Source organism: Benincasa hispida, chromosome 1, assembly GCF_009727055.1.
Source record: "Benincasa hispida cultivar B227 chromosome 1, ASM972705v1, whole genome shotgun sequence".
NCBI lineage: Eukaryota > Viridiplantae > Streptophyta > Magnoliopsida > Cucurbitales > Cucurbitaceae > Benincasa > Benincasa hispida.
Genome location: NC_052349.1, coordinates 13,525,377 through 13,535,942, shown reverse-complemented (window position 1 = coordinate 13,535,942; position 10,566 = coordinate 13,525,377). Strand labels below are relative to the sequence as shown.

Sequence of the window (10,566 nt, the reverse complement as noted above, 5' to 3'; positions counted from 1 at the left end):
AAAATTTGACAAGTAGAAGGTGGATTACATGAATACCAGTAATGTGTAATCTGGAAACACATGAACAACACATGAGTAATGAATAAGTGATACATGACTAATAGACACTAATAACGAACATCTCTATTACACCTAATTTAACACACACATATATATAATAGATAAGATATTATAGGGTATTGTTTCACGGAAGCTATTTTTCTGTAGATTTTTCTTGGCAATTTATTCCAATTTCTCTTCCCAGGCCCAGCTCTTTTCCCTCTAGCAGGCCAACCCAGCCCATCCTATGCAGCCTGCGGCCCAGCCCAGTTCCATTGATATAAAAAGAAAAGATGTATTCATAAATCATAGCAAAACTAATAACCATCATATTTCTCTTTTTCTCGATCTCTCCCACGCTAACCGCCAGCTCCACCTTCGTCATCGGCACCGCCACACAATCGTGCCGCCCCGACTAAAACATCCGTCACGCTCAGAGCCTCTCCAGTTACTTCTCCATCTCTCAGTCTAAGGTACTTTTCTCGATTCCTATCCCTGTGATATCTGCAAAATTGTCGTGCGATTATGTTTCAAACGGAGGTGCGATTAATAATGGATTGTTTAGGTTAATCCTTCAAAACCGCTTCGATTCCGGTATTAGGCAAAAACTAGTGAAATCAGATCTGTGTTGTAGGTTGGGTTCATCTCATCTTTTTTTTTTTTTTTTTTTTTTTTTTTTTTTTATAATTAATCTAAAAAAACATTATATACTATTATTCACCTCCTATATTATGTATTCCTTTTGAAAGAAATATAAATTAAAGGCAGTGTAGATGAATGTTTTACATCTACCATTCCTATTCCACTTTCCATTCATAAAACGGCGGTATCTATTTATTCTCTATTGTATTGTCTATTCGCTTATGTTTTCTTTCGGGTCCTTTCTGGGAAGATTGACGTAGTCAAGTGAGTTTCTAAGGTTAGTATATACCTATTAATTCAGCTTTTTAAGCCATAATCATATGCAAGAATTTTTTAGGGTTTTACTTATTTTTCCCCATCTAGGAATCTCTCTCCTTTACCTTTTTGTATGAATTTTCTTGTAAGATTAAATTTCTCTGTGTTTACCTAAATCCGTTTCCATAACTATATCACTGACCTTCGTTTTCTCTTCTTCTTTGGTTAGGGTTCTCAATAACTTCGGCGTTACTCTCAAATATCCCTTCTGTTTCCGCTGAAGATGGCTACTGCATCAGGTATGTTACGAATTGCTATAATTTTACCCCAAAAAAAGAGATCCCCGTAGAATTATGAACATAGCCTCACGTTTCTTTGTCCTGTCCGAGGGCAGAGCGGTTCATCTCAATTTTTTTTTCTTCCTCCCTATAATGAGCTGTGAATTATTGAATAAAACGTGGTTTTGGTTCTCTTTAATATGTTGGGTGATGGCGGTTATCCTGTTAAGTTAAAGTAGAAGAGTGCTCCCACTTTATTATAAGACATTGTTTTGATCGACTCTCCTGTCGTGTTGCAGTTGCATTCAAATCTAGGGAGGATCATCGCAAACAACTAGAATTAGAGGAAGCACGTAAAGCAGGGCTTGCACCAGCTGAGGTTGATGAAGATGGGAAAGAAATCAACCCTCACATTCCTCAATATATGTCCTCTGCACCTTGGTATCTTAATGCTGAGAGACCAGTAAGTCTCTCTCTCTCTCTCTCTCTCTCTCTCTCTCTCCCCCTTTCTAGATTCTATGTTGGTGTTCATGATGATTGAATTTCTTTGGATTTTATTGCAGAGTTTAAAACATCAAAGGAAATGGAAATCAGATCCGAATTATACAAAATCCTGGTACGACAGAGGTGCAAAAATACATCAGGCAGACAAGTATAGGAAGGGTGCATGTGAAAAGTAAGTCAAATGAATCCCTCCTTGTCCTATGACTTTGGTCGTACTTAAAGTTACTACTAAAAATTGTTTTTATATAAAAGTTGTACTAGTAATGGGACATTGAATTAGGATCTTATTTTGTCATTCTATATTTTACTGTGAAAAAAAGATGTCCTTCATGTCCTTCATATTTGTGAGTTAGAAACTTAGATTCTCTAGAATGTGGAGGGCTAAGTTTTCTGTAAGGGAAAAAAACTATTGTTTTCTCTCTTGCATGTGGATTTAGTATGTTTACGTATTAGTGCCACTTTTTTCTCTGGCATGCTTTTGTAGTCTTTAGGCAAACATTTAAGTTAGTTGGACCCTGTTTCTTTCAGGGTTTTCTCTGCAGGCACGGTTTTTTGAACGTCCTTGTATTCTTTTTTTTTTTTTTTTTCATTGAAAGTTGTTATTCCTATTAATAAAAACAATGCTTTTATATGGTTGTGTGACTTTCTATGGGAAGAAGGAATCTTTAAAGTCATGGTCTATGGTTGCATAACTTTTTCTTGACGTGTGTAGTTCATTCATAATCATGGGTTTATGAGTGCGTTAAAAACTCATTTCAAAATTGAAGATTTTAAAATAGATCATATTTCAAGCACGATTTTTTTGGCATAAACATTGGTTGTTTAGGATTTTAGATTGCTCCATTTCTTTAGCTGTCCGCAAAATGAAAGAAAATCTGAAAATAAAGATTGAATGCAGATCCTGTAGTCCACTTGCTAGGATGTTGGTTATGTTGGCTGCCTTCAGGCTCTAAATTTAATTATTTTGAAGATGAGTTTGCTCTATGATTTTCTTCCAACGTGCATGGATGTAGTTCAAATTGGTCACCCAGGCCTCACCTGCAAATGCATGATCTAACAATGACATTAAAATTTTATTTGTTACTGTACGAATAGGTCTAGTCGAAAATATGATGGCTTTGAACAGTGATTTTAACTTGGTTTAGGTTTTGCGATATGCGGAAATTCCCTCTTTATATAATTTTCCTGACCTAGAGTTTATATTAATTTTCTGATATTGTTTAATTTAGTTTCTTATGACTTATGTGTCACATTTATTTAATGTTTGTCTAGTTGTGGAGCAATGACGCATAATGCAAAAGCATGCATGGAAAGGCCCCGAAAGGTAGGAGCCAAATGGACAAACATGCACATAGCACCAGATGAAAAGATCGAGACGTTTGAATTAGATTATGATGGAAAAAGGGATCGTTGGAATGGTTATGATCCAGCAACCTATGCTCGTGTAATTGAGAGGTATGAGGCTAGAGATGAAGCAAGGAGAAAATTTTTGAAAGAACAACAACTAAAGAAATTGGAAGAGAAAAATAATAAGCAGAATGAGGATGCTGAAGTTAGTGATGAAGATGAGGATGAAGATGATTTGAAGGTTGATGAGGCAAAGGTTGATGAAAGCAAGCAAATGGACTTTGCAAAAGTTGAGAAGCGTGTTCGTACGACAGGTGGTGGAAGCACGGGAACTGTTAGGTATGCTTTTTTATATTTTTATGTTTGTTTATCCTTTTATGTCAATTTTGCTTCACTCTTTTCTAGGGCACTGTTGTACTAATTATGTCTTCTCATCTTAGGAACTTGCGTATCCGGGAAGATACAGCCAAATATCTTTTAAATCTCGATGTCAACTCGGCTTATTACGATCCCAAAACTCGGTCGATGCGTGAAGATCCTCTTCCTGATGCAGATCCAAACGAGAAATTTTATGGAGTGAGTATCTGAAATAGAGGATCATGGAATTTCTATTTGCTCTTAGTTTTAACTATTTAAGAGTTATATGTTCGCATGGATCTAATTTTTTGATCACCTTTGTTAAAATAGGGTGATAACCAAAATAGAATCAGCGGGCAAGCTTTGGATTTCAAGCAACTCAATGTGCATGCTTGGGAAGCATTTGACAAAGGTCAAGATATCCATCTGCAAGCTGCTCCATCACAAGCCGAACTTCTGTATAAGAACTATAAGGTTATTAAAGAGAAATTGAAGTCACACACGAAGGATGCCATCATGGAGAAGTATGGGAATGCTGCTGCGGAGGAAAAGCTGCCTCGGGAACTTTTATTGGGACAGAGCGAGAGGCAAGTTGAATATGATCGTGCTGGCAGAATTGTTAAAGGCCTGGTATTGAATCTATCTTTTTTATATTCCTCAACAAAGGACTGCATTTTCATGGAGCATATTTAACCGACTTTGAGTTAATATCTGGTTTTGTTTAACAATAATGTCATTTCTGTCGCATGTCTATTTTATTACTTCTGCTGAGCTCAATATGTAACTATATTTTATTTTCTGTAACATGTTTCCACACTTTATCAGACATGATTATTTGGAGTTATGGAACGAAGAGTCAAAATTGTTTTTCCTGTTTTCGATTGGTTCAGTGCATCTGGATGTGGGTTGTGGGGGTTTGGGGAGTGAGTTAAGTGGATAAGAAAATACATGTATGCATGATTAGTTGTATTCTAATGAGGGGATTATGGTCCTGTTGTCTATACATATTTTTCATGCAACATGGTATTTGCTTGATAATTTGAGTATATTAATCTTTAGCCACTATGCTGGGATCCAATGATCCACTTTTAAGAAAAATATGTTCTTCTCGTATAAAAATAATAATAATAATAAAAAGAAAAAGAAAAACATGTTCTTGATAATATGAGTATAATAAATGCCATGTTTATCCCATAATTTTTAAAATACATGCTATGTTGATCCATTAATTTATAAAATAAGTGTCATGTCTAAAATTTAACTCATTAGGTCTATCCTATAGTACTTACTAATTTCTGATTTAGCAATGTTATCTTCTAGTGCCTCTGATCGTGAGTCACAAGGTGATGTACCTTTAAATTGTAGTAATCTGAGCCATATAGCCCAAATTTGGGCCGCCCTTCAATATATTTTACCTGTCCACACAATCTCAAATTAGACAGTTGGGCCACGAGTTTTTGTTTTATGTACACCAAGAGTTTTTGTTTTTGTATTTTGCACATCTCATTCTTCTCATTTTATCGCGTTGTCTCTATGCATGTTTTAGATGTGTGAGAGAAGCTTAAGGTTTGTAATTACTGATATCAAGTGAAGGATGTTTACTTTCTTCTTCTTTCTTTCCCCCTTGAAGGAGATGGCTCTTCCCAAAAGTAAATATGAGGAAGATGTTTTCATTAACAACCACACGAGTGTTTGGGGCTCATGGTGGAAGGATCACCAGTGGGGTTATAAATGCTGTAAGCAAACCATCCGGAACAGTTATTGCACTGGAGCTGCTGGAATTGAGGCTGCTGAGGCAGCAGCTGACTTAATGAAGTCTAATATTGCTCGTAAAGCAACTTCTGAAGGTTAGTACTTACCCTACATTGGAACTGGTGATATTGTTTTTTGAAAAATGGAATCTGGTAGCCTTCTTGCATGTGGTAATCATGTTATGGTTGCAAATCGTGGCTCCGTGCTAAATGCATGTATGGTTGGTAGTTTCTTTTGGTGACATTTTTCTTCTGTTAGCAGATGTTGGGTCTGGTACACTTAATCAGATGTCCATGTGTCCGTAACATTTAATATATATTGCTTTGTTAGATATAATACTATTTAGAAGTATGTTATTTTTCTCTTCATGGTACTAAGGTATGAAATCGTTCAATTGAAATCGGTCATTGGTTTTCTTTCTTTCTTTTTTTTTTTTTTCCTACAACACTCTAGATACACCAGCCCCAGCAGAAGAGAAAAAGCTGGCTACATGGGGAAGTGAAGTACCTGATGATATTGTCCTCGACCAGAAGAAACTTACTGAAGCTCTAAAGAAGGTATGACACTTTTCACCCCTTCTAGCAATAATATCTCATGTTATCATCAGATTTGACATGCATTTTTTCTCTGTTGTTTCTTACCTGAGTTTTTCTGTTTTGCTAGGAGGATGAAAGAAGGAAGGAGGAGAAGGATGAAAGGAAACGTAAATATAATGTGAGATGGAACGATGAGGTATGTAATTTTTTTCATAGCTTTAATCAATAGGTTTCTTTGCAAAGTTTGAAATGCGAGTTATGCTCATTGTTTGTTTGGCATTAAAATAATGCGATGCTTTGTGCAGGTAACTGCTGAGGACATGGAAGCGTATAGGATGAAGAAGGTACATCATGATGATCCCATGAAGGATTTTCTCAACTAAATTAGGACATTCATGTATTGTAAATATTAGTCGGGAATTGTCTGTGTTTAACATGGAAGGAACTAGTCATCTGAGCGTTTTGTACTTCATTTCAAAGTGTAATTATGAAGATATGAGTTTGTACAACTAATTGGGTTGAATTCAGAATTGTGTATTGTGAAGCGCGTGGATCAGTTTTCTTTGTTTAGGGTTAATAGCAAAATGAACACATCTGTAGATATGGAATTCTAACTCTGTGAGCATTAACAACTAACTCAGGTTGTTTGGGGTTCAATATAAGATGATATATTCCTACATCCTATATCATCTCAAAGTTTAAAGGTCCATTATCTTATCTTATCGATTTTAATTGTTTGTGGGTTCATTTTCGAAACGTGTTTTGTATCTCATTGTCATTTATTTTCCGTGTATCGTATATCATTTTAGTGTTTAAACATGCTCTCATAGTCGATTGTTCATATTTGATCAATCATCAGAATTCTTCACATCTTATATCATCTTAGCATTTCAAATAGTCCCACAATGATATGTGTTTTTCTCTAATTATTTTATCTATAAGATGTCCAACCTTGATTCTTTATATAATACTTAAATTGTCAAACACGTACATAGTTGCAACAATTTAAAAAAATCACATACCATATTAAATATATTTATTGCTGCTTCTGTTTTGTTGTCAATGGCATATAGGTACTGTTTTTAAAAATCAATTATCTGAGAGAATGTTTTTAAAAATCAATTATCTGAGAGACAATGCTTTTAAGTGATATTAAAGGGGCGTTGAGAGTTATTATAGTTTTAAGGCGTTAAGAGTTGGTTATAAGGCGTTAAGAGTTGGTTATTAGTCTTAAGTTATTATAGTTAGATTATGATAGTTTGCGTTTAGATTTTAATTTGGATTATAATAATATGTTTTTTTTTAAAATAAAAAACTGTAACGAATAGTATGTATGGGATGGTTGATATTTTATAACTCTTGATTTTCTCTTTTCAAAGAAAAACACGATCTCTTAATCCAATTCATCTTTAAACTATAGATCTCTTCTTCAGCTATTTGTTTAACCATTTTATCTTTCTTTTCAAGTTTTACCCCCAATGTTTTTTTAACTCCTCTTTGCTCTCTCCTTCACCTCAACCAATGACTTTTAAAGACTCTAGAAAGCAAGAGTGGTTTACCAAAAACATGGATAGCTCCATCCAATGATTTTAAGTCTATTGGCATCACATATGTGCACACGTCAAACTCTTGTGTCTCATCATTCAATCTATGTGAGTCTTGAATTTTAGTTCATTTTGACTCATTTCGTTATCTCTCTCTTTCAGTTTTTTATATTTACTATTGTAAAATAATCCATATAAGATTTATAGTGTGAATTTTTTTTCTCATTTGTTTGACTTTTAAAAGTATAATAGTTAGCAATTGATCCTTATCTCGACTATACTACCATTTCCCAAACTAGAATCGTCCAAGCATCACCATTTTCTAGGTTGAAGGTAAAGATTGTAATATTTGTTGGTTGTTTTCCAAATTTGTCTTCAAGCATATTCACTCTTTTTTTATATATGACTTTGTAGGCGACTACAATTTGTTTCACTCTAACAGTTTGAAGTACCGATGCATTAAAAACATAGGAAATAACAAAATACCCTTAATTTGTGAGTAAATGTGGTTTTCAGATGTGAGTAGATTTAGTCTAAATTAGAGACTTATGACATACAATGTAATGCATGAGTTTTGGAGGGCCATTTTGATTTGTTGAGCTTGATGGTTGTTCTCCAACCAAATATGTTAAGAAGGACTGTACCCTTGTGTAAGTTGTAAATGTAAAATGTATATTTGGAAGTATTTCTGTTTCATTATGCTCAACTATGAAGAATGATGAAAATGAGTTGATGTTGAATTATATACAAAATTAATTATTTATAATTTTATTATATATATTAATGTAAAAAAAAAAATTCAATATTGCAAAACTCATAAACTTACATCACCTTCCACAACTCAAATAGTGATGTTATGCTTGCTATGAAAAGTCACTTTACTATGATGAAATTTGTTGAACTTACTAAGGTCATTGTCATGTTTAATGGAAGGCTAGCATTTTCCTTCTTTGGGTCAAAACAAATTCTCTAATTTTTTTCAAACGTTCTGGTTGGAAAAATTAACTTGCAAATGAAGTCCAAACTTTCGTTAATAATTTTATTCGAGATTTTAATCACAATGGTTGCTCTATCCATAGCTTCCTTTGAGTTAATCATAAGAGTAATGTTAGCACATGACTTGGATATTCAACAATTTGGCTTAAAGACCACCTCTGAGTAGATTATTCTACCCTTTTTTTCTAATTTGTTTTGTCCAGATTCTCTTTTGTTTTCTTTTACTATACTTAAAAACTTGTGAATATCTCTCACAATTTAGAATTGAATATATAACGTACAAAAACACATGCTACAACTCTCTCTCTATATATTTAGGATCAACCCCAAACTAACCATTATATTTTATATATTTTATTTTTACTTTTCTTAAATGGTCAGAAAAATGAATTACATAAATTATAATTTAAATAAAAAATAACTATTATGTATGAAATAAATACAAAAGTTGAGGTCTTAATCTCATTTTTTTTTTCTTTTAAAGTAAAAGCATGGAAGACGAAACATTTGTTTCTAGTGAAGATGAAGAGTTTTAAAATATGTCATAGGTATTAGATCTTTTAAAATTTCAAATTGAATCCCTGTAAGTAGACATTTTCCTTTCTATAAAAAGAGTTCCATGTATTTTCAAAATAAAAAAAAAAAAATCAAAGAAGAATTTTTAAAAGTATTAAATTCCACTAAGTCTCACAAATATGTAAAATTTTGTAATAGTAATTTATAGAACGAGAATTTACTTTTGTTATGTTAAAATCATGTATTAGTTTTTATCAATCATACATAATTTTTTTAAAAAAAGTTGTTATAGATTTTAATTTTGATGAGAAAAAACCGACAGAATCTAGTATTTATATAAATTACAAAAAGTACTTTATAATAATATAAAACATTTCTTCTTTTCATTGGTTATATAGTCGAGTTTGTAAAAGAAAGTTTTATTTAGAGTTTCATTTATTATGTACTATAAAACCTAGAAAGTTAGTTTTTTTTTAAAATTTATAGTGCATCAAAATAAAATTTCAAATTACCATTATAACTCATGAGATTTGTGTTTGCAATTTTCTGATTGATTTGAACTATGAATTTCGTAGTTTTTCATATTCATATATCAATTGAATTATGTTCGCTTTTTGTAATTACAATTACATTGAGCTAAGTTATTTAGCAGCCAACTTAAATATAAAGTCAAGCTCCTTAGTTTTATCAATTTTGAAGCTAATTGTTATCGTTTTAAAGGTCAAAGTAGAGATGGACTAGACGATATAAAAGATCATACTAGTTAATCTAAAAACATCATAAAAAATCATAATCGATTAAGGTTAGAGCTTTCTGACTTGAAAATGGGAAAATCAACTTTAATATTTTGGGGTTGTTCACACAAGTTAGAATCTCTATCTTTCTATTTTTTTTCCTTTAATGGAAAATATCCAGGTCCACTTTTATACAAGGGGCTATTGGGAGAAACTTTCTCTTCCTATTTTGTCCATTTCATTTTAACGATTCTCATCGGTAACTTTGTCAATTTAAATTTTTTTTCTTTTTTAAAAAAAGTATCCATTAATGAATATATTAGTGTAAGTTGTGTAACCATTTTTTTTCTTTTAAATGAAAATAATAGTAAACTACCCCTTTAGTTCTAATCTACATGATTTTACATTAAAAAGAATTTAAAAAAAAAAATCATTGCCACAATTGTTATTGATGATTACTATAATTTCAATCCCACGAGATTTCGTATTTGTTTTTCAAATAAAAACCACTTCAATCCTACGATTTTGTTTGTAATTATTTTAGTTTTGTTCAATGTCATTTAATAGATTGGAATATGAAAAGACAAATATTTATCATTTAATTATTGAATATCAAAAGTTTTAGAATCTTACAAGTTTTAAAATCTCTCCATTTTCTTTCTTACAACTCTAAAAAGACTATTTTTCTCGTTCTCTCATTCCTAACCAGAGTTTAAGAGGTATATCATCAACTTCTTCTTTTTATTTTTATATTGTTGTATTGTTTTTTCTCTCACCTTTTCATTTTTTAGAATCTACACGACTATAAAAATGCTTCTTATTCTCAACTTCAAAGTATAGCATCAACTTCTTCTTTTTATATATATTTTTCTCACTTTTTCTTTTTTACACATAGAAATATCATCTTCTACTTCTTTTAAACAACAATATACATATGTTGTTTTTTTTTTCTTTTTGTTTGGTCTCGAATATTGGGGATCGAGACCAGGTTTGAACTTATGTATTGATTGTTCTACCTTCTGGATTGACATTGAGTTAATTAAAATTTTCTCATGCTAGAATTCAG

At 32.2% G+C, this 10,566-nt stretch overlaps 1 protein-coding gene across 1 annotated transcript; it reads left to right on the top strand.

Annotated features, from left to right (window-relative positions):
• The first annotated feature begins 348 nt into the window (after positions 1–348).
• On the top strand, positions 349–6,389 carry LOC120092213 (pre-mRNA-splicing factor SLU7). The gene is made up of 11 exons (XM_039050454.1): positions 349–512; positions 1,166–1,235; positions 1,514–1,677; positions 1,778–1,890; positions 2,991–3,404; positions 3,506–3,641; positions 3,753–4,052; positions 5,053–5,269; positions 5,628–5,731; positions 5,838–5,906; positions 6,016–6,389. The coding sequence occupies exons 2-11, from the start codon at positions 1,220–1,222 to the stop codon at positions 6,091–6,093; spliced, it is 1,611 nt and encodes a 536-aa protein (XP_038906382.1). The 5' UTR covers positions 349–512; positions 1,166–1,219; the 3' UTR covers positions 6,094–6,389.
• Positions 6,390–10,566: the final 4,177 nt, after the last annotated feature.

Excerpts from the sequence above, each read along its gene's own strand:
- LOC120092213 (XM_039050454.1), top strand. Across the intron at positions 1,891-2,990 it reads AGGAAGGGTGCATGTGAAAA|TTGTGGAGCAATGACGCATA; the intron begins GTAAGTCAAATG and ends ATGTTTGTCTAG. Across the intron at positions 3,405-3,505 it reads GGAAGCACGGGAACTGTTAG|GAACTTGCGTATCCGGGAAG; the intron begins GTATGCTTTTTT and ends TTCTCATCTTAG.